General features: G+C 42.6%; 1 protein-coding gene across 1 annotated transcript in view; it reads left to right on the forward strand.

Moving 5' to 3' along the window:
* The window catches only part of prex2 (phosphatidylinositol-3,4,5-trisphosphate-dependent Rac exchange factor 2), a 41937-nt gene that overhangs the window by 6440 nt on the left and 12076 nt on the right, over positions 1 to 23421 (forward strand). Inside the window, exons 2-32 of the mRNA XM_052054480.1 lie at positions 215 to 286; positions 1149 to 1271; positions 1362 to 1466; positions 2419 to 2520; positions 3939 to 4100; positions 6261 to 6394; positions 7460 to 7563; positions 8723 to 8872; positions 8975 to 9116; positions 10679 to 10779; positions 11864 to 11967; positions 12047 to 12096; positions 13581 to 13656; positions 13859 to 13931; positions 14377 to 14519; positions 14605 to 14697; positions 14826 to 14974; positions 15395 to 15480; positions 15968 to 16104; positions 17088 to 17205; positions 17455 to 17639; positions 17900 to 18061; positions 19467 to 19689; positions 20065 to 20272; positions 20678 to 20857; positions 20994 to 21088; positions 21159 to 21241; positions 22236 to 22326; positions 22407 to 22535; positions 22663 to 22704; positions 23115 to 23212. Coding sequence (XP_051910440.1) covers positions 215 to 286; positions 1149 to 1271; positions 1362 to 1466; positions 2419 to 2520; positions 3939 to 4100; positions 6261 to 6394; positions 7460 to 7563; positions 8723 to 8872; positions 8975 to 9116; positions 10679 to 10779; positions 11864 to 11967; positions 12047 to 12096; positions 13581 to 13656; positions 13859 to 13931; positions 14377 to 14519; positions 14605 to 14697; positions 14826 to 14974; positions 15395 to 15480; positions 15968 to 16104; positions 17088 to 17205; positions 17455 to 17639; positions 17900 to 18061; positions 19467 to 19689; positions 20065 to 20272; positions 20678 to 20857; positions 20994 to 21088; positions 21159 to 21241; positions 22236 to 22326; positions 22407 to 22535; positions 22663 to 22704; positions 23115 to 23212 — 3720 coding nt within the window. The remainder of the gene's footprint in view (positions 1 to 214; positions 287 to 1148; positions 1272 to 1361; positions 1467 to 2418; positions 2521 to 3938; positions 4101 to 6260; positions 6395 to 7459; positions 7564 to 8722; positions 8873 to 8974; positions 9117 to 10678; positions 10780 to 11863; positions 11968 to 12046; positions 12097 to 13580; positions 13657 to 13858; positions 13932 to 14376; positions 14520 to 14604; positions 14698 to 14825; positions 14975 to 15394; positions 15481 to 15967; positions 16105 to 17087; positions 17206 to 17454; positions 17640 to 17899; positions 18062 to 19466; positions 19690 to 20064; positions 20273 to 20677; positions 20858 to 20993; positions 21089 to 21158; positions 21242 to 22235; positions 22327 to 22406; positions 22536 to 22662; positions 22705 to 23114; positions 23213 to 23421) is intronic.

A 23421-nucleotide genomic window follows, 5' to 3' on the forward strand; every position in this document is an offset into this window, starting at 1 on the left:
CACTGCAAGTAACCGCTTCATTTGAAAGGGTTAAATTCATCCAGCAAATTGTAGGCTTTTAAATTTTGTTCATTTTAATTAGTTTTAAGAGGTTTTTTAAAGTAATTTATTTATTTTTAGAAATGCTTCATTTTAGTTTAGCTGTTATTATTTTTAGTATTAGTTTGAGTTTTATTTAATATATGGAAGTCTAACTGTGGCTGTCCTCTTGCAGGTGTTCCTACATCGACTGGACCAATACGCTGCCATCAAAGTGGACAAGAACATCACGGAGGAAACGGTCAAGGTGATAAGTCTCTCTCTTTTCTTTTTTCTTTTTCCTTTGAGACAATATTTAGGACATTTCTAAATACTACTCCCTGAGATAAACGATCACTCAGCAGATATTTACAGCACATCCTCGAGGTTGTCTGACATATCCCGCCATTTTATGGATTGTTTGGGAACAGGCCGTACCTACCGCCCCCGTTTTTTAATTAAATAACATTAAATTGTATTTTATTTATTTGTATTTTATTTATTTATTTTTAGGACGCTGGCTGGATGTCATGCTAGCCAAGGTGCGGGCAGACCATATTAAAAATGGGCAAAAGGAGAATCAAGAAAAAGAAAAAAAAAAGAAGAAAAACGGTGAAAAATGAATGTTAGGGAGAAAAAAAATTACAATTGCTTTCATATATTTTTTTTTAAATGATAATATACTGGTAGATATATTATAGGTAATATTCTACGTAAATGTGAAAGTTTTATTTTGTTTATTTATTTATTAAGAATTTGATTCTAGTCGAGTAACACATTTAATAAAATGCATGTTACCCATTTTTAGGGGACGAACAAAATGAGTGCAACAAATATGACAGGATTCCGGAGATTCCGGAAAGGTGCTCGGCGGGCTGTCCTTTGTCCACTCGTGGGCCCAAAAAAAACATTTGGATTGAATTTCTCCCATCAAGCATTTGCTCTTAATATCGCCACAAGTGTCTCGTGAAAGCCTCCTCTGTTCTCTCTCTCTGCGTCTTGATGTTTTAAATTACAAGATCAAAGCCGGCATAACAAGACGCTGCATGCTTTTAGTTTTGCCAGGACTGAGCCACTTCCCTTCGTGCCTCCATCTTGAATCCAGACACTTTCTTCATTGACTTTTCCAGGTGTTGTTCTCGAACATTGTGGACATCTTGGCGGTGCACAAAGACTTCCTGTCCATGGTGGAGGACCTCCTGCAGCCCGACCCGCACGCCCACCACCAAGTCGGACGCTGCTTCTTGCACTTTGTGAGTGACCACGTTTGAAATCATCCACTGCCCTCCCCCCCCAAAAAAAGTTCGATATACGCACGGGCAGCAATTGTCTTTGCTTTGCAGAGGAGGCGTTTCCAGATTTATGATGAATACTGCGGAAATCACGAGAAGGCACAGCGGCTGTTGCTGGAGCTCAACAAGATCCGCAGCGTCCGCACATGCTTGCTGGTGAGACGGCACCTAAAAAAAAACGATTTTTGGTCTTTGTGTTATTTTTCATATTTTTATTTTATTTTTTAAAATAATTGAGTCACCGTGAGGAAATTTTGGCGGAATAATGTTTCATCTATAAAGCCCTCCTCCATGATTTTAATTTGAGATGCAACCGGCTGAAATTAGTTTTCTCCGAAGGGCTCTCTCCTAGACATAAGGTGAGAAGCTCGGTCATCCGGGAGGGGCTCAGAGTCGAGCCGCTTCTCCTCCACGTCGAGAACAGCCAGATGAGGTGGCTCGGGCATCTGATTAGGATGCCCGAGCCACCTTCCTGGTGAGTTGTTTCGGGCATGTCCCACCGGGAGGAGGCCCCGGGGATGACCCAGGACATGCTGGAGGGACTATGTCTCCCAGCTGGCATGGGAACTCCCTGGGAAAAACTGGAAGAAGTGGCTGGGGAGAAGGAAGTCTGGGCTTCCCTGCTGAAGCTGCTGAGGGCATTTTGACATCCGAGTTACAGATCCGTAAAGCCAACGTTACGGTCTTGAATTTGATGCATGACTTGAATGTAGCTTGTTGAAAATCGATTTTTTTTTAAGTGATCGGGGAGCTCTTCTAAACAACAACAAAAAAAGTTTATCTTTGTTCATTGTGTCATCATGTTTGGGAATTGAATAAATACTCTTGGACTCTCGCTTTAACCCTTGCATGCACCCTGTAACCTGATCACACCATAAGCTGTCCGCTTTAGTAACCCCTGCGCCTGAATGGGTTAAAACATCAACAGGCTGTGTGTGTGTGTGCGTTTGAGTGAGCGCGACAGCTGATGCGCGTGGGAGGACTTCCATTTCCTGCTGCGCTTTGAGAGACTTCCACAAGGGGGGCATCATGGAGCCGCAAGGGAAAAATATATATATATTTTTTTTTAAGTTGGATTCCCTCTTAGCTTTTTAACTGTCTTCCGTAGAACTGTATGCTACTGGGAGGCCGGAAGAACACTGAAGTCCCGCTGGAGGGCTACCTGCTGGCTCCCATTCAGAGGATCTGCAAGTACCCGCTGCTGCTCCGAGTGAGTTTGCCAAAGACCCTGCTTCTCGAAAACGCGTTTACACCTCAAGTTCCTGAAAGTTGTTCTGATTTGCCGTAACTAAAAGGTTCCAATTAGGTTTCCACCTCCATGGTTTTTGGGATGGTTTAGTCTGAGTCAATTGAAGGGAATGTGATTAAATGTAGAAAAGAGAATGTTTCAGAAATATGACATTTGTTTTGGTGTGTGCAATAACATGTACCCCAAGTATTTTTATTACTCTTTCAGCATGAAAAAAAAATTAATAATAATGGCAGTGGATGGCAACACGCATAAGGGTCAGTTGAAGTGGATGATGCGCAACTGTGTCATTACGATTAATTCATAGAAGAGAAAACAACATTTGAATAGCTGTCCATATTCTGTGTATAAGTCCATAAAAATACGACATGACAACAAAAATACCCTTCTTGCTTCTTCATGAAATCCGCCGAAAGAAAAATACAATTCAAAGTGCCAAATCAAAGTCAACATCAAATTCAACAAAAATAAAATGCAGTTATTATGGAATAGATTAAATACAGGAACAACTAAATACAGCGCACAAAATACAATGATTTCCAGGGAATTTAATAAAAGTTTTTTAAAAAATCGTCTTTCCCCATTGAAATTAATCGACATGCCATTAATTAAAAAAAAATCTGAAAAATATGGAGCTATGATATAGTAAAAATGCAGGATTAATAACATTAAAAAAAATCAAACAGTTAATGCATCATGATTTTATGCTTGCAATTCACTTCATTGTATGACCGAATCCAATTCCTCAAATCAAGTCTCCACCGCTGGCAGCAAATCCTCCTCGGCCGGTCCAGCTGTAACGTTTCAGTTCGTACCTGTCCACCACTCCCGCTCGTCACTCCTCAAATTTCCGCCGACTCGGGCAGAAGAAAAACCGCGTTCAAAGGCTCGGTTCTCCTTCATCCTGTTTTCATGCGCGAAAAAGCTGTTGGGATATGTGCGCACACGTGTAAGACAAATAAGGTAATTTGACGCCCAGACGTTTGGAAGTGTCACACCTGCCAGGCCTTGTCTTGTGGAAATGATATTTTCACTGTAGTTGCTGACATATGGAAATGGTACGTGGTGAAATAAAAGGGCGAGGAGGAGTGCGTGTTAAAAATTTGTCATTTAACCCTTTCGGGTGAAATGAAAAATTTATCTTTGACGTCGGTAGCCGTCAATGGTTAATGAGTGAACTAAAAATAAAGTTCTCTTGAAATATAATACATTTAAGTTACTAAAATTACTACTACTACTAAGTTACTAAAAACTAGCAAAAAAATGCTTGTCATTCATTAAATTTACAAAAAAATTCATAGTTCAAGAATAAATAACGCAAAAATACAATAACACTCTCACCACTGATTTTGTATTTTTTCTTCTCCCCCCTTCCTCAGGAGCTGCTAAAGCGGACACCCAAGAAGCACGAAGACTACGCGCTGGTGCAGGAGTCACTGCAAGTGATGAAGGCTGTGTGCTCCGGCATCAACGAAGCCAAGCGGCAGATGGAGAAGTTGGAGCTCCTGGAAGAGTGGCAGTCGCACATCGAGGGCTGGGAGGTGCGTTTCAAAGACACCCGGGGGGCGGGGGATGGAGAATCCTCAATGCCTGTCAACAAAACGGGCAGTTTAAAACGATTGTCAAATGTGCGATTATTTTTTGCGATTAATCGTGAGTTAACGATGAAAAATCGTGATTAAATATGATTTTAAAAAATGTCATTTACAGACGTCCCTAATATAAACACAAATTAGCTAATACAGAATGCAAGGGGGAAAAAAATATTTTCTTTATTTTATTTTTTTTTGTCACACAAAGAAAATGGGGCCTAGCCTTGGGTGTAGCCTCTGCGGGAAAATTTCCCCCACAGTACTCTGTATTTATTATAAATCCAAACTCAGTGTGATGGCTGGTCATCCCTCTGCCAGAGTTTTAGTCACGCCGGTCACTACCACTCGTCTTTTTTGGGCTCTAAAAGTTGAACATTTGATCATATTTAGTGGTAAATGAGGAAAAATGAGCTTCTGTCGTTTCGCGATTCATCATCCACTTCTCGGTTTGCTATTTCTGGCGGGTTAAAAGTAGAGGAAATGAGAAACGAGACGAAATGATGCTTTAAAGGTCTGCTTTGCTTTTATGATGGAAGGAATGAAGGTGACATCAAAATAACTAAGCAGCTGCTGGAACGCTTGATAGAGCACTCATTCAACACGTGCTTTTTCAAGACAAGAAGAATGACGGTTCTATGTCGCAGGGTGCTTTATTTGAGCACAGTAGTACAGTACAATATTTTTGTTGCATTAAAAAATGTTTTAAACTTTCACTTAAAATGTTATATGTATATATATATATATATATATATATATGTATATATATGTATGTGTGTGTGTACACACATTCATCATCTTCCGAGCCGCTTGATCCTCACTAGGGTCGCGGGGGGTGCTGGAGCCTATCCCAGGTGTCTTCGGGCAGTAGGCGGGGGACACCCTGAATCGGTTGCCAGCCAATCGCAGGGCACACAGAAACAAACAACCATTCGCACTCACACTCACACCTAGGGACAATTTAGAGTGTTCAATCAGCCTGCCACGCATATTTTTTGGAATGTGGGAGGAAACCGGAGCACCCGGAGAAAACCCACGCAGGCCCGGGGAGAACATGCAAACTCCACACTGGGAGGCCGGAGCTGGAATCGAACCCGGTACCTCTGCACTGTGAAGCCAACATGCTAACCACTGGACTACCGGGCCGCCTGTGTACACACACATTTTTTTTTTAATTGTATTTTAACATTTTTCGACTTTAATCAGTTTTAACAATTAGCCACTAATACAACACTTCCTTGCATTGTATTTATTTGAAAACAATTAAAAATAATCAACACACCTTGAGACTAACTTTTCATGAAATTCTCAATCGACATATCAGCGCAATATATTTTTCTTAAAATGTATTTTGTTTTTATATTTAAAATTGAATACTTTTTTAACATCAGTAATTTATTATTGTAATAATATATATATTTTCTTTACAATTTTTTTGCAACTTTTTAAAACATTTTATTTTCCTGCATATATTATTACAACATTATTTTAAGGTCTCTGAGCAATTTCTACTTAGTTTTAATTGACCAATTATGTTTACATGACGGTAAAACATGGATTATGGCATGCCGATGCTAAATTGAGCGGTTTGTGTGTGTCTGTGTGTGTGTGTGTGTGTGTGTGTGTGTGAGTGTGAGAGAGACACACAAATTTAAGGGAGCATCTGGTGAAACAAAATGACTTGAACATCTGTTTGGGCTCCTCAGATGTTTAAAAAGGTCCTGAAAGAGCAATAGAATGTAAAAAGACTTGGCGGTGGTAAAGTTATTTTTAGCAGCGAGGGGGACCAATCACACATGGCATGCCAAGTCCCCTGAGCGCAGGCAAGGTGAGGGAAAAGACATTTTCCTTTCACGATATGACACACACACACACACACACACACACACACACACACACACACACACACACACACACACACACAGGATGTTATTCTATGGACGCCATTAGAAGAGGAAACGGGTTTTGTGTGTGTGTGTATGTTTTCGCACCCCGAGAGATTGGACCGGAAAGGCCCGGTCTTTTGTAATCTCCTCTCTTCCCCATGTGTGAACATTCAATATTGTGCTCCATCCAAACGTCTCTTTCATGTGCGTGCGTGTGCATTATCAGGGTTCCAACATTACCGACACATGCACGGAGATGCTCATGCACGGTGTCCTGCTTAAGATCTCCGCCGGGAACGTACAGGAGAGGATCTTCTTCCTGTTTGACAAGCTCCTGGTCTATTGCAAGAAAAAAAACAGGTGGCTCCCCTCGAGTCGTTTGGGCTTTTTTTGTCTTGTTTGGGTTATTTACGCCTTTTTTGACATATTTTTGTGGGCACACCGTTTTCATCGGCTTCAAGTGTTTGTAAAACACTGCTTTAATAGTATCCAGAATTGACTGTTTTTTGTTTTGTTTTAGGGTGGGGTACACCATCTCTCATAGTTTAAACGGTTCAATACAGACTGCACTTTGAGTTCCTAAAAGGCTTTTTGAAGAAGAAAAGTTTGTGGGCGTCCAAAAATGTGTTCTGTTCAAAAAAGTATACAAAGGGCTTTGCATTTGGGGACGAGTGGGTGCGCCAACCCCAAATGGACTTTCTGGGGAGGTTTTCCAAGGCAAAGTGGTGCACCAAGTCATGATAATGAATGGGAGCATAGGTTAAAAAGTTTGACTAGGTCTACTCTAAAAGTATCCAGAATTCTTTTTTTGGGGGGGGGGGGGTGCACCAAGTCTGTCAGGATGTTGACAGGGGTTCGCGGGTATAAAAGTTAGGAAAAGACCACTGTGAAAGTATTCAAAAGGGCTTTTTTTGTATGTGTTTGGGGGAGGGGGTGCATAAGAGATGGGGTGCATTGATTAAAACATTTGAGAAAGTACACCTTTAACTCATTCACTCCCAAAGACGTTTTTAAACGTCTTTTCAGACTTGGTCCAGAATTGGCTGGTACTGAATGAGTTAAAAGTATCCCAAAATACTTTTTGGTGGGTTGGGGGCCGTGGGGTGGGGGGTCTGCTAGAGGGTGTGCCGAGTATGTTAGAATGTTGGCTTACAAACTTACACAACTTTAAAACTATCTAGAAAGGCTTTTAGAAGGGATGGTGTCAAAAGTTTTTTTTGTGGCCGTGCACAGGAAGTGGGAGTGAGGGACTGCCAACTTTGTCACGATATTAAAGCAGGTCAAAAGGTTAAGAAAAAGTGACAACGTTTGAGGAATAACACTCCAATGACTGTTTTTACTTCTTTTTGTGTGTGTTCATGGGACGGGGTTGCGCTGTTTCATACACCATCTCGATAAACCTGTCAATTCTTTTATCCTCTTAAGACGTTTGAAAAACAGCAAAGCAACCACAGAGGCTCCTCGCTACCTGTTCAGAGGCAGAATCAACACTGAAGTGATGGAAGTAGAAAATGTGGATGACGGAACGGGTGAGTCAAGCCCATTCTATATGTATTCAATAAAAAGTTGAACAAAGCTTTTTTTGCGGGGTGGGGGGTCTTCTATGACTATTGTTGAATTTTATTTTTTAAGTAAGTGAATTAAATTTCATTTGAGTCTATTAGTTTGTGGTCTTCAACAAAAAGGAGCAGGGAGTGAAAATACAGACTGCTAACGTTAGCGTCTCGTGTTTAACTGGTTAGCTACTATTGTCACTTGGTTTCAAAAGATAATGTTTAATATGTTATTATGTTAGATATATTTTTTTACATTACTTTAGTAGGTAAACGGTGCTTGCTGATTGTCATATTGGTAGTTGTGTCTTGGTTCCAACCACTGCCCCAGCCGGGAGAGTCCTAGGTGCTAAGCTAACTAGCTATACACCAGTAGAGCTGCTGCTGCAGCCAAACATGTGCCAAGCTGCTTCTCAAAGTCAGTAATCCTCACTTGGAAAGATTCATCTTATTAAATGTTCTTAAATTTAAAAATTTTTTTTAATTTATTTTATTGTTACACGTCTTCCACGTGACACATTACTCAGACTTACACAGTACTTGAGAGAGGTTGACATCTCCGTATCCTTAAGTGTTCCTGCGGCCCGCCAGCTGATCGCTTGTGTCTCTTGGCCCTGCGCATTCTCTGATTATCACTTATATTTTAGTGGAAGCCCTCCATTTACTGAACTCACTCTATGTGAATGAATGATGGACGCAGCGTAGACTCCGTAAACACGGTAGGCAGGTGGCGGCTTGTGGGTATCCTGCCAACACCGCATGTCCAACAAGTGAATTATGTCTTGGGTTTCCCGTATAATGAAGCCCCAAATCCATCCAAACACCCTCAACAAAGAGCAACTTTGTGCCTGAGGTTGAGAAAATGCCCTTGAGGTATTTAGACACATGGTGATGATGATTGGCATGGTTTGGTTACATGTGCTGGCTGCCTGGATGGACCACACACATAACAGAAGATTCAAATTAAATCCTTGGTTCCCAAAACGTTGGTTAATAACTGGTCATATGGAAACACAAAATAGCTGGTTCCATAAAATGCTGGTTAGTAAAGGGGTCCAGTGGAACAAAAAGAGAGTGCCGGTGTCACTTCCTGTACGATTTTCTCACCATGCCTTTTTTCAAATCTGTCCCCCAGCCGACTACCACAGCTCCGGCAACATTGTCAACAACGGCTGGAAGATCCACAACACGGCCAAAAACAAATGGTTCGTGTGCATGGCCAAGACGGCCGAGGAGAAGCACGAGTGGCTGGAGGCCATCATGAAGGAGCGCGAACGGCGCAAGAGTACGTCTCCATCCCGCTCGAAACCCAAAGATGGTTAATGTCCAGGTGTTCCAATACTTTTGCTCACAACCTGCGTGCCTGCCTGTGTGTGTTTATCGGTAGGTCTGACACTGGGCATGGAGCAGGACACGTGGCTGATGGTGTCTGAGAAGGGGGAGAAGCTCTACCAGCTCATGAGCAAAGGACACCTCATTAAGGACCGCAAACGCAAGCTCAGCACGTTCGCAAAGTGTTTCCTGGGAAGGTGAGGTTCCCCAAACAGACTTGTTTGTGTCTTTTGGGAAGGCTGTTGTTCTTATTCAAATTGAAGTCCTTTCCTTTGTCCACAAAATTATAACAGGCCCAAAGGAACAAAAACAGGAAGTAGAAACATACCAAAATAAAAAGCAACAGATTGCTTCAGAAGCTAACGTAAGAGCCTACATCTTGACCCATCCACGTGTTAGCATTAGCAAGCTACCTTCAGCATGCATCGCGCCGGGTGCACATCAGCTCCCGGTTTTCCTCCGGCATGCATTCCTCCCACGGCGTTGCCGCTGCGGTGTGTCTGCGAGAAGAACGACCGAAGCGGAACGTGGTCACTGGTCACTGCTCATTCTCAAACCGCCGTGCCGTGTAAACTCAGCCACAGCAATGTCCTTTCCTCCGTCGCACGCTTTTAAAAATAACAGCGGTGTTATTGTAGCGCCGCCGTCATTACTGGTCACCACTGCTGATGTGAATTACATGGACTATGCGAGAACACTAGCTGGAATTTTGTCATATTTTAAATAACCTCAAACCACGAATGTGAAAATATCGCATGTTATTACAAAGGCTTCGTTAGTGGTGAAAGGTAAAGATTTTAGTGTGTCTTGTGTTGAACATTTTACATTACATTTATGTTGAAGCACTGTTGCTTTTAGTTTGGTAGGTTTTTTCTTCCCATTTTTTGATACATTATTCCTTTGGACTTTGTACTTTTTTGTGGGCAAAAAACACTTTTATTTGGATTTTTTGTGAGTCCAGAGTCAAAATGTTGACTGCCTCTGCCACTACCTGTTCATTGGCTGGCCATCATATGTTTGAGCTTTTTATAGCTTTTTATAGCTTTTTATTTTGGTCGGTTTTTACTTCCTTTTTTGATTCATTATTGACTTGGTGGACAAAAATGTTTTTCATGTGGATGCTCACTGACTTGTGTTGTGTAGTTGATGCCATCTCTTCGGAATGTTTGACAAGAAGAGGTAGACTGTGTTGTTGGCTTCTTTTGGTTGTCCATTTTTTGTTTGATAAGGACTACTGAGTGAAGAGGTAGACAGCTATATTAGCTTAGCCAGTCTGGCTAGCCACACAGCATGCTTGTCGTTTGTCATCAAACCTTTACTTTGGTATGTTTGTACTTCACTTTTTTTTTTGATGTGATGTATTATTGACCAAGTACATATTTTGATGCCCCATGAATGGTGTGGTATTTTTGAGTCCAACCAAGCTAGCAGGAGTTTTCTCCTGTTCATGTGGATTTCTAGATTTTAGCTTCGCAAGCTAGCCGCTAGCCACCCCCATGCCATTTATGTGCCTGAGGCCATGAGAACTTTTCTGCATTTCTCTTCCTTGATGGTTTACTATTGAACGAGATAGTGGATTATTTTTTTTGTTATTTGTTTGGCCTGTGTGGTCAGACGAGGATGTAATCACAGCAGAATGAAAACCATCAGATTAGCTGCTGTGTTTGTCACACGTGATATTTTCACAGTGAAGACGCCTTTGTAATGTTCAAGTGACGCCACGATGTATTTATTTGTCTCACTCTCTCTCTCTCTCCAGTGAGTTTGTATCCTGGTTGATGGAAATCGGCGAGACGGGGAACCCGGAGGAGGGCGTGCACCTTGGTCAGGCCCTGCTGGAGAATGGTATCATCCACCACGGTTGGTTTCCACTGTTTCGGCCCCGGCTAGCCTCGTTAGCTTTCCTTCCATCAGAGATCCTCACTTAGTGCTCCTTGGTGTTAATATCATGAACAGATGGACACCAGTCATGTGAAACTCAAAAGGAATTTATTCACAGAAGTTGCTTTCTAACCGGCCCCATGGAGCAAGACAAAATGTAAAAACTAAAATCAATAAATGGGTGTACAGCTGCTAAAGAATTAGCTCACTCAGTAGTCGTTCTTCTCAAACGTCTCAAATTGATGGACATCAATCACATCAGAACCAAATACAAGATACTGCAAAAATGTAACATATGCCAAAATAAAACTTTTTACCGAACCAAGCGTTTGGCAAGTAATGAATCACCGGCCATCTTAAAAAATATACATTCTTGCTTTCAGGCAACACAAACAGATTATCACCATTCAGATGAAATCCAAATTAGTAAATCGTGGTTCCTAATTTGCACATGCTACTGACGCTAACCCCAAACTAGCATGTTACAATTTACTTTTTGCTATACGGGTCAATGACAGCAACGCAGCAATGAACAACGGTCCAAATAAACAGATGTCCTTTTTCCACATACATTTGCTCACCGATCCTATGGAACAAAACCACGAAGTAGAAACTTACTCGAATTAACCCGGTAACTCAAGCATGTGAATGGCAGCTAATGAAATGGTGGTCACCACGAGAAAGTAACATTTTATTCAACACCTGTTGCTCCTTTTGGTTACTCCCCAAGGTCCAGTTTGGTTTTCCAGCAACAGCTTTTTAGCTCCATTTAATGAAGCGTTAAATGGAGGGAGGCCATCGCCATCGTTTCTGTCAGGGATTATTATGAGCATTCATCTCCTTTAGCTGCAATGTTTTCGTGGCACACTTCCTGTGTGTTTAGCTCATGAAGCTTAAGATACTTTGCAATGTGTTTCTTCACCGTCCAAAAAAACTCTTAAACACTTTGCGCCCGTTTATTGCTTCCGTAGAGGAAAATAAGATGAAAGTGTTTGTGTTTGTGGGGGGGAAACAACAGAATATCTTTCTATAAAAGTTTTATTTATTTCCTTTTTTTTTTTAGTCACTGACAAGCACCAGTTCAAAGCCGAGCCCGTCCTGTACCGCTTCCGCTACGATGACGGCACTTACCACCCGAGGACTGACATGCACGATGTCATCGCCAAGGTAACTTTTGCCAGACCGAAAATAAGAGTTTGACGAGAATGAATGGGGTTCATTATTTTTTTTCTCCTCTTTTTCGCAGGGCGTTCGTCTCTTCTGTCGGCTTCACAGCCTCTTTACTCCCGTCATCAGGTGGGTCGGAATTAAATTATTGATCTCTTATTGTAATTTGAGTTGCCTTTTTTTGGGGTGGTGGGGGAATAACTTTAAAGACTGAGAGCTTATCTTGCTACCTATACTTCAGTAACGATTAACATTCGCAATGTGTTAGCTCTTAATACAGTAAATAGAATCACTGCAACTATGAGGATTATTAACATCCTTATGTTAGCCTTTAGCATCTAGGACTACCGTACTTATAAATGTTAGCAATATGTTGACTGTGATGTCATACCACTACAGAATCAATTAACAGTGTTGGAATGTTGACATTAGACTGTAACACATCGGTCCACATTTACCTCCCAAAGTTAGCATGTAGCACTCCTGACATCAGATAAGAATTAAAGTCTCCATTTTGTGCTAAAAGCACAGAGCACGTAGCTAAAATCTTAAAAGACGAATTTTCCCATGTTTGTGTGTTGTTGTTGTTGTTGTTTTGTTTGTTTTGTTTTTAAACTGCTGCCTGTTGTGGACCATACCTCATTTTAACCGTAACAACAACCGAGCTGCATTTTTTGCCAGATATCAGTAAGAAAATTATCCCTGACCTCACTCCCACTCCTCCCCAAAACTTGACGGGAATTGGTAACGTTTTTTTGTTGTTGTTGTTTTTTTTTTTGTCCGATTCTTCTGGCGAACACACAAACAGCTATGATAACCGACTTTCCCTTTGTACAGCGAGTTCCAAACGACCTCCTTTTCCCCTCCGTCGCCAGCCTCGCCCTGCTGTTCCCTTGTGCTGGACATATGGGTGCTCAGCAGACCGCAGTTTGCCCCCCATTTGTCACTGGTGACAGCCTCTCCTATTCAGCGGGGGGAGGGCATAGTGCCTCCTCCCGTACGCTTTTGGCTCGCTTGTCCCAGACACATCCAGTTACATAACACAATAAGCAACCAAGTCCTCATGAGTGTTCGCCAGTGTGGTGCAAAGTCACAGCACTTGTGCTGGATTTTCCCCCGGGGCTGTAACATGGCCCTTATGCCCCCCGCCCCCCTTTACCCCTATGGCAGGCCTCCACGTTCATGGGAAAATCACAGCTCTGTTTGTGTCTCTGGCAAAGTGAGCGCGCAACACTGAGAACCGTCAACACCACACGGAGATGAGGAGGAGGGGAAAAGGGGGTGTGGTGTGGGGACCCCAGGGACCAAGCACTGCTGGGGCCCGCGCTCGCTCACACTGGAATGTTCTTTTCCTGTCGCCAATTGTCCAGAACGTGGACTCATTTGCCATCAGTGTGAAACCTTCCTTACACTTTTGTCATTTATTTTCATGACTGTACAGCATTGGTACACGTTAGTGCCGATGTTGGCTAAGAGGGAGTCAAATAATTTCAATACACATTAAGTAGATATAGAATATAATAATGGCTCCTTTATTTAGAAAAAATGTATATGTTCAGTGTGGATCCATTTCAATAGAGTTACAGTATTATGCTCCCTTCATCCATTCCCAGGGACAAGGACTACCATTTGAGGACGTACAAATCGGTGGTGATGGCCAACAAGTTTATTGACTGGCTTATAGCACAGGTACAGCTTCTTTTTTTTTTAAAACTCATTCAGTACCAGTCAATTCTAGACCAAGTCCGAAAAGACGTTTAAAAACGTCTTTGGGAGTGAATGAGTTTTAAAAGACTCCTATAATAGACTTATCACCCGTATAGAAAAAAATAATCGGAAACTCTTTTAATAGGAAAAATAACGGATGAAAATGATGACAATTTTCTTGCAGGGTGACTGCAGAACAAGAGAGGAGGCACTGATTTGGGGAGTTGAGCTCTGTGACAATGGATTCATGCATCATGGTAAATAAAGCGCTCCTCCGAGTTGGCAGTACAACCTGTAAGTGGCCTGCGAATGTGCCGTGTGGTTTTTCGACTAGATTCGGTGCATTTCTCTGTGAAAATCCCACACGGTGTCTTGATGTTAGCCTTTAGCATCTATCACTACCATATCTATTACGTTAAGCAATGCGTTTGCCCTTCGGTTTTCACAATAGTGTACATTTGGACATCATAGCAGGTGTTAGCAGTTAGCAACCCTGTGTTAGCTTTTAATTTATAGTGCTGCCATAGCAATATGATGTCCCTATAGCAAAAATTAGCACTATTCTGACATGATTCGCCTGCTGATGCTACTTAGCTATTAGCTCAACTATCTACAGTAGCATCACAATGATATCCCATAGCTCTACTGTACATATTATTATTTGCAAAATGCCTTTAGCATGTAACATTTTGCTGTCTTCAGTGCTCGAGAAGAGCGAATTCAAGGACGAGCCGTTGCTCTTTCGCTTTTTCGCTGATGAGGAGATGGAGGGTTCCAACACCAAACACAAGCCGGTGAAGCATGACCTGAAAATAGTGGAGAACGTCATATCCAAGTGTCTCCTGGTCAGGGCTTCCTAACCTTCCGCTACATGGCTTTGTTTGCTCTCGGCCTTGCGATGCTCAATGACTGAGCTTTTTGCTCCCTCAGATAAGACCCAGCGATGGAGGCTATGGCTTCACCCTGGAGGAGAGGAACAGGCTACCCATCATCAAATCGGTGGAGAAGGGCTCACCCGCTGAGGTGAGAGCACAAATAATGCCAGTTCGTGTTGTTAAAGTGTCCTTGGGTGTCTTGAAATCCGCTTATAAATAAAATGTATTATTATTACGGTATTAAAATTCAACATGGTGGCTATGTGTGATTCCAAGATGGCCGGCCTAGAGGTGGGGAAGAAGCTGTTCGCCATCAACGGAGACCTGGTTTTCCTCAGGCCTTTCTCGGAGGTGGAGGTTCTCCTCAATCAGTGTTTCCACAGCAAAGGGCCTCTTCGGGTCCTGGTCAGCACCAAGCCTAGAGAGTATGTCTTATTTTTGTAGCATACAAACGGAATTACGTTTTGTGTATTGAAAATAACCAAACAACTGCCTTCAGGAAAGACTATGTTTAGCTTAATGCGAACATAAAATGTAAAAAAAAAAAAAACATTGACTCAGAATTAGCCTCAAAAGTTATGATTTTTTTAACCCTTTTAAGCAAGGAACATTTGAACGCAAACTTGAAGCAACGTATGTATACAGACAATATGACTCACAGGGATATATTCTTTATCCTCTCCCCAAAAAAGACAAACCATTACAAGTTATTGAGTCGCTGAGAATAACGAAAATGTGATGAAAGACAAACAAAAAGGACCCACTCTTCAATTAATTCTTGGAAAATGCTCTAAAACCAGTTCTACAATATCAAATATGACTATTACAATTGTTTCTAATTCCAGGACTGTGAAGATTCCCGACTCGGTGGATGGTTTGGGCTTCCAGATCCGTGGTTTCGGCCCCTCCGTGGTTCACGCCGTCGGAAGAGGTAAAAGGACGCATTGTTGTGTTATGGCGGCATCGTTGCCACGCAGCGCTTGTGCCTCATGCCCCCCACGTGTCGTGCGACTGCTTGTGTAATCCACACTTTGTGCTCCTCTAACTTAACACAGCATGTTAGAAAGTCTGCCGCTGTTCTAACAAGGTTAGTACCTGAGATGGTGTCCGTATTAACATGACAACAAGCCATGATATTTTTTTTTTAGGTCCCTTTTTTTTTTTACACTACCAGGAATTACTCGACATCTCGCAACCCTGCTCTACATAATACTGCGACGTGATACAACACGACACTGCATATCAGTCAGCCTTCAACTTGCTATGCGTGTGTTGTGAATCACATCCCCCCCCAGATAAACAACTTCCCTCCTCTCCATCCTCTCTCATTATAATGCTGTATACAGGATGTAGAACAGTTTCCTCCTGCACCTGTTGACCATCTCCTCCCCCTACTCCTTGTCTCCCTCCTACACCAGGCACGGTGGCGGCCATGGCCGGGTTGCACCCGGGCCAGTGCATCATCAAGGTGAATGGCATCAACGTGAGCAAGGAGAGCCACGCCAGTGTCATCGCTCACGTCACGGCATGCCGGAAGTACAGGCGACCTTCGCAGGTAACCATGAAAAAGACCGATTGGCACGGCTGACGCGACCTTACACTGAAACGACATGACAAAAACATCCATACATGACTTTACATGATGACACAACATTAAATGCATTGTTAACAATTTCAACCCATTGTTAAGGGTTGAAATGGATTGAGACAGACATTCATGTTCACCGATAATTTTAGTCTTGCTTGTTCTCCCTGGGATTTTTTTGAAGTACTATCCATATGGCGGATATTAAGTCAAGACATATGGGGACCGCCCTGTTTGAGAGCATCTGGCTTGTAGTCTTGAACCGCGAGACCGCGGAGGAACGGGCACAGAACAAAGCATGTCAAAGTTGGGTCAGAAAGCCACATTGGGGTTTTGGGTGTGGGCAGACGAGACGGACGCGCCACCAGAGTGGCGTGATGAGATTGGTCGCTGCGGTGGAAAACCAAATGCCAAAAGTTTTTGTTTGCACACGTGTGTGACGATGTCTATGTTTTTGGACGCTGGGAAAAAAAAACACATTGAGACACACTCTACAATGTCACCAGAAGTATTGTGACGCCTTGATGGACGGGTGAATAAATAAAACACAGCAACAAATAGGTGGCAAGATACAAATAAATACAGCCCACGAAGACAGAATAAATTAAAATTGGAAACATTTTGTCAAATGACTAATTTATATTTAGAACCAAATAAGATAAGATATCCTTTATTTGTCCCACACTGGGGAAATTTACAGCCTCCAGCAGCAAGAATGTAGGGAGAAAGAAGAAAGAAGAAAAAAACAACAAACACCGTTCAATTAAGTGCAATATAAACACAAAATGGATAAATCGCAGTGCTATTTACAATTCATCCCATAATGGAAAATGGTGCATGTTTCAAGGCTTTTGTCCGTATGGAGTGGAGCCACAGAACTGCAATACAACTGAGAGCAAACACACAAGTGGTCTTTAGACACAAATAAATGTTTCTCTTCCCCGCCAATGCAGCAAGATACAATCAAGTGGGTGTACAACAACAGTGAGAGCGTTCATGAGGACAACCAGAGAAGCAACCACAAGGCCACCCCGGAGCACAACGCTGACGGCTTTGAGTACAAAGTTGAAGGTGATCGCGCACAAACATGTATTTAGACTCCAGAAAAATGCTTTTAAAATAGCAGCATTTTACACCGTTAACAGAACGCTTCCTGTTTCATGCTTTTATTCTGAAAACATGAAATTGTTACAGAAGTAGCTAACTTTATGAATAAACATCCTGTCACACTCCAGCAATGCATTTTGGGGGAAACAAAGTATTATCCAGCCGGCTACCTGTTGAGTAGCCCCTATATTGACTGTTTCGGTCGTGTCTCAGAGGTGATGGACAAGTTTAACACCATCGCCATCATCGACGGCAAGAAGGACCACGTGAGCCTCACGGTGGACAACGTGCACCTGGAGTACGGAGTGGTGTACGACTACGACAGCACGGCCGGCATCAAGTGTCACGTTATGGAGAAGATGCTGGAACCCAAAGGCTTCTTCAGCCTCACTGCCAAGGTATTCTGTTCGCTTAGCATAGCGCACCCGTCAAAACAATGACAAATAGCAGTCGTTATAAAACTTTTCAAGCCTCAAACCCCCTTTAAGATCGCATTTGGGTTGTGCACCACCTCTTTAGTTAAAAAAAATAGGAAAAAAGAGTTGTTTCCAATTAGTGGAGTCTTTGTAAAAAAAATCTGCCTTTTTGGACACATTCAGAGCAGCCTTTCCGAAAGTTTTTTTAAGCCACCCACACTCTTCACCATCCACCTGTGTAGATCCTGGAAGCTCTGGCGCACAATGACGACACGTTGGTACAGACATGCGGTAGGCTGACGGCTTGCTGCGATGTCATCCCTGAAGAGCTACAGGTGCGCTTCGACGCCGTGTGCGCCGAGAGGGTGGAGCACATCAACCGGCGCATCACCAACTACAGAAAGGTGAGTGCATTTATAGATGTGACTTATCTGAAAGTATTTAGATTGAACAGTCGAGAAAAGGTCCCTTTTAGGAGCTACGGTTATCGTCACACTTTAATCACTGATATCTTTCGATTGTGACTTCACAAAAAAAGTCTTCCCCCAGACCAAAATACCAAAATGTTGGATGGATTACAGTTATTAGTCAAAACAAAACAAACCAAAAAATGCAAAAATCATTGCACTGTGTCCTAATATTTTTGTACATATAATGAATGTCACTTGGCCTTTGTTTCCGCCTCTATGTCTGGAGACGGAAAAATGACTCATAAAGCATAAAAGCTGATCTTGTATCAATTAAAAGTCGTTTTATAAATAGCACAGCCACAAACAGGCCTCTTTTATGTAATATGTCACATTCCTTCTCAAGAGGAAAGTAAAGTCGGGACTGGGGAGGGGGCTTGGGCAGGGGGCAAGGAATGTCATTAGAGGGAGGAGGGAAGGAAATGACACAAGTTGGAAGGACACAAGGGAAGACTTGGAATAGTCCCCTCCACTTGTGACGCTCTTGTTGTCCATCTGGATCACATCACCGATCCGTATCGCGCCACCAACGTCAAAACGAGTCAGAATATTGAGGGAAAAAAAATCAACAGTGAAGTTGCAAATGACTAGAATGAATTTCGAACATTGCTGTATATTCTTGCTTATTATTTACATCTGATTGATTGATCTTATTGTTTTATGAGAACAATGTGTTGAATATTGAGAGAATACATTTTGACGAATGAAAAAAAAAATCAAAATGAAAATGTGTTTAAGTTTTGGTTCATAAAATGATTATTTTCCTTTTTAAAATTATGAATGTATATTTCTTTTCCACATCACGTGGCAAGAAAAGTTGAAATCTTACAAAAATAAAATAATAATTAGCTCTCATTTTAATGCTACAAATTTTAAGAAACCATTTTTTCCGTCATGTTCTGCATTTTTTCTCATATAATTCATTTTAAAAATACTTCAGGTAGTTTATTCCTAAAGGTAAAAATCTGGCTTTAAAAAAAAATCATATTATGAAAAAAAATTGCCCGCTTAAAAAATATAGATTTATTTTTCCTTTATTAAGAAAAAAAACATCATTTGTACTAAACCATGCATGTGCACTCACTTGGTGCCCATGAAGCCACACTTCCATAAACCAAATTAATTCCTTCGTTCTCTTTCCAATTTCCTTGAATTGACTGAAATACATTGTGGTTGTCTGGATGTCTTTCATATGTGTGTGAGAACAATTTTCATTTTACTGGCATGTCTGTCATTGATCATGTAACTCACGCAAGAAGAAAGCAATTTTTTTCAATGATGAATTATCATCGATTACTTCCACCGAGCTGTAATGTGCATCAATTGCTTCATTTATTTATAGTTTGCAAGAGTGCTGAAAAACAGGGCCTGGCCTACCTTCAAGCAGGCAAAGTGCAAGGTGTCCCCCCTACACAGCAGCGACTTTTGTCCCACCAACTGTCACATCAACACCATGGAGGTGTCCTACCCCAAGACCACCACCTCCCTAGGCAGCTCTTTCGGGGTGCAGCTGGACAATCGAAAGAAAACGCCGGAAAAAGGCGGACACTGCGCCGCTGGGCAGGGTGAGAGGCTCGGCGGACTCTACCATTTGCATTGTGGGGTGGTCAGGGGTGGGGAGAGTTTCATCAAAACTGAAAGATGAAATGACAAAAGAAAATCAGTTCCACTAACAAATGTCAACTATTTGCAGAACGCTGTGTTTGTGTTCATTTGTCCATTGGTACGTTAGCAACCTACTTCCTGATGTACAGACTATGAAGTAGGACGATGGTCGAATACCAATTTATTTTTTTTTTACGGGGAAGGAGAAAATGCTCTTAAATAAAACATGAACGGCTGAAACAAGGAAGCTACTATTTGCATTTTGGGGTGCTGGCAAATGTTCTTTTTTTTTTACGGCGGTATATAAAATCGCGTTGTGGCGTGTGTTCCTCCAGGTAAACTGAGCCCCATGGTCCACATCCAGCACACCATCACCTCCATGGCGGCCCCCTCGGGACACAGCCTGGGCCGCATGGAGGGCCATGGCCTGCGCTTCCTGCTCCGAGAGGATGACCTGCTCATCCTGGACGCTTACCAGAAGCTTCTCGACAAGCTCGACACTGTCGTCAAGGAGATGGAGATGCACGGCGGACATATTTACGAGTAAGTCTACCTTGGCTTGATGTAAACATCACATATGGAGTCGAGGATAAAAACAGCACGAGAGGCTCCAAAGCACCCCTTTTGTCCAACCGTGGTCACCTTCCACCTCAGTGGTCCTTTCACGTCTTGAATGGCTGTTACCCAATCACAGAGCTTGAAGGGCGTCTCCATGGTGATGGAATGCCACTCTGTTGTGGAGGACCTTTGTGCGAGTAATGAGGAGCGAGGAAGGGGAAGTGAATTAAATAGAATTTAGGATTATAGTCCCATTTGTATAGATTGACGGTGTAGTATTTTGTTAAATACTGTCATCAGTCCCCCTATTTATTGATAAATATTTAAATAACCGTACATAAAATGGCCATAATGACTCTTGCTGCTGTTTAATTCTCCTCCTCCTTTCAGCCTCTTATCGTCCATCACCTATCCGCCGTCATCCGAGGCCAAGAGCCCGGAGAGTTTCGTATCAACCGAGGGCGACGGCGACAAGGGCGAGCGCAACGGGAAGAAAGTGTGTTTCAACATGGCAGGGGACGAGCAGGAAGACTCGGGCCATGACACCATCAGCAACCGGGACTCGTATAGGTTAGAAAACACTTCAACCACGTCGGTGATTCCTTTATTTAGACTAGAGGGAACTACGTAGTACACTTTCACATGAATTGTCTCATACTTGCACGTCATCTTGGATTTGTCTTTTCTCACCCCCCGCCAATCACAGTGACTGTAACAGTAACAGGAACTCCATCGCCTCCTTCACCAGCATCTGCAGCAGCCATTGCAGCTCCTACGTCCACAGCGATGAGATGGACTCGGGTATGGGCTGCTCAAACCATCATTTCATAAATGAGACGGACGTGCAAACGTAATCCTGATGTCATGACAGGAGACGAGACGGCATCTAGCGTGTGGTTGTCTCCCGAAAAGCAGAAGAAGCTTCACAGCTTCCTGGAGCACCTTTTCAGCCAGGTGAGAAGACGCTAGGTGTAGAGGTTCTCCATCATTGAAAGACCCCGTAAAATGAGCTCAGAGATTTGTTTCGAGTTCACGTTGAATACATGCTCAAAGAGGATTGCTGAAAATGTGCAAAAACTGAGAACTATGGAATACCGAATTGTGTCGATTAAACAGTGAAACTCCTCTACAACGAAACCTACATGGGCGGAAAAAAATACCCCCTTATGTGAACAAAATCTTCATGCATTAACACCATTCCCATTCTCTTGCCCCCATACAATAAATATTTTTCTCAGCTCTTGCCTCGCGACGAGATTCACGACAATGAAGTCTAATCCAACAGCAACCTCTACTGCTTTGTTTGGAAACAGCAGCAGCAACCACCACACTGGTTTACACATGCGCAGTAGTCCAGGAAGTATTTGTTATTGTTAGTTTCAGACGCAGCAAGAACGTTGCATTGCTAAAATGACTACAAAACGGACCTTTGGATGACAAGAAGAGCTCTGAAGTGTCAAATAAGTGTATGCTCATACTTATGCACTATTGGAATAAAAATAGAGTACACATACGTTTGTATGTGTGTGTGTGTTTACAGCTGAGATAAAATTTACTACAGTGAAAAAAACCCTATTGTGAAAAGATTTCTTGCTGCAAACATGATTTCGTTGTCGAGGAGTTTCACTGTAGTAGAGAGCGATATATAGTGAACAGGGACTTGGGGCTGGTGTCGCCATTTTAGGACGCCTGGTTGTCATCCATGGATGCATGTCATGCAAAGAGAGGAGGGGGCCATTTTCTTTGATAATTTTTTTTTTTTTAGACTGCCTGCATGTGGATCCGGGCTTTAGGCCACTTTAGAGTGCCTCGTTGTTGCAGCGTAGAAACCCGCGTAATGACACAGTGCGATATATTCCAGCCACTAGAAGGTGTAATATGTCAAATGTTTTTATGGTCTCCAATTGTTGGTGGGTTTTTTGTTTATCTTTTGTCCTGAAACCTTCAGGTGGATTCCATCAGCAGCATGCTGCTAGGAGCAGTGGTGGCGCGGGCCTTCGAGCAGACCAAGTGCTTCACGCCGGGACGAGGCTTTCAAGGTGAGGCAAAAACACAGAAATGCTAAGCTAACGAGGTAAGCTACAGCTAGATGAGGTTTTCGTCTTGTGTGTGTTTTCAGAATTTCAGCAAGAGATGGAACCCAAGATGAACTACGCCAAGAGGTTGCGTCTCCACGTCAAACAGGATCCATGGAACCTCCCCGGCAGCGTTCAGGCACTCGCACGAACCATCACAAAATTTGTGGAAGGTACCCATGCACCCATTTCAACTTCCCCATGGCCCTCTCTTTGAGGAACAACATTGTTTCTCACCTACGTTTAGGCTCATATTTGATTGCAGTTGACGTAACCTCATTTTATTTGTTTGTACTGCAGAGGTGAAGGCAAGGCTGCTATTAATCCTGCTGCAGTATACAGGTTTGTCTGCTCGCCGTCCACGCCAACACACTTTAGCGGCAAAACGGCAAATCAGCAAAGAGAAACGTACTCGTCAGAGACAGAACGTAAAACTTGGCGTCCTGAGGGCACATTCAATACGACTTAATGGCGCATTAAAAAAAAGTCCATGTGAATTAAAAAGTCCTCATAAAGTGACTGGCGGCGTTAAAAACCGCATCAGTCTTTGCACGAACAGCGCTATAAAATGCAGACACTCCCTAACAGGATGTTTATTTACATTTATAACCCCCCACACATACCACAAATCGCTATGCTAGGAAGGCCCTGCATGTTTGCAGTTCTTCTGGATGAAACTTCGGGACCCTCAGAGTCTTATTTTCGTAACATTACTTTTGCCCAATTCAAACCCGTTACGGTTTCCCTTCCAGACTCTGAGATCCAGTTACGTCGAGATGTGGTCTTCTGTCAGTCGCTGGTGGCGACCGTGTGTGCCTTTTCAGAGCACCTGCTGGCTGTTCTCAATCAGGTAAGCTGCTCGATCAACAAAGGATACTAAAAAAGGAAAAACTGGCAAAAGAGAAAGAAACGAGAGGAAAAAAACTGCTACAATCAAAAGAGAAGGAGAAACGGGGGCACAAACGAGGCAAAAAGAGACACAAAGAAAAGGATGTTTTATTGTGAATGAAAAAAAAGTAGTAAAGTTAAAAAACAAGGCAGACGCATAACGCGTTCTCT

Source organism: Hippocampus zosterae, chromosome 20 (assembly GCF_025434085.1).
Source record: "Hippocampus zosterae strain Florida chromosome 20, ASM2543408v3, whole genome shotgun sequence".
Classification (NCBI taxonomy): domain Eukaryota; kingdom Metazoa; phylum Chordata; class Actinopteri; order Syngnathiformes; family Syngnathidae; genus Hippocampus; species Hippocampus zosterae.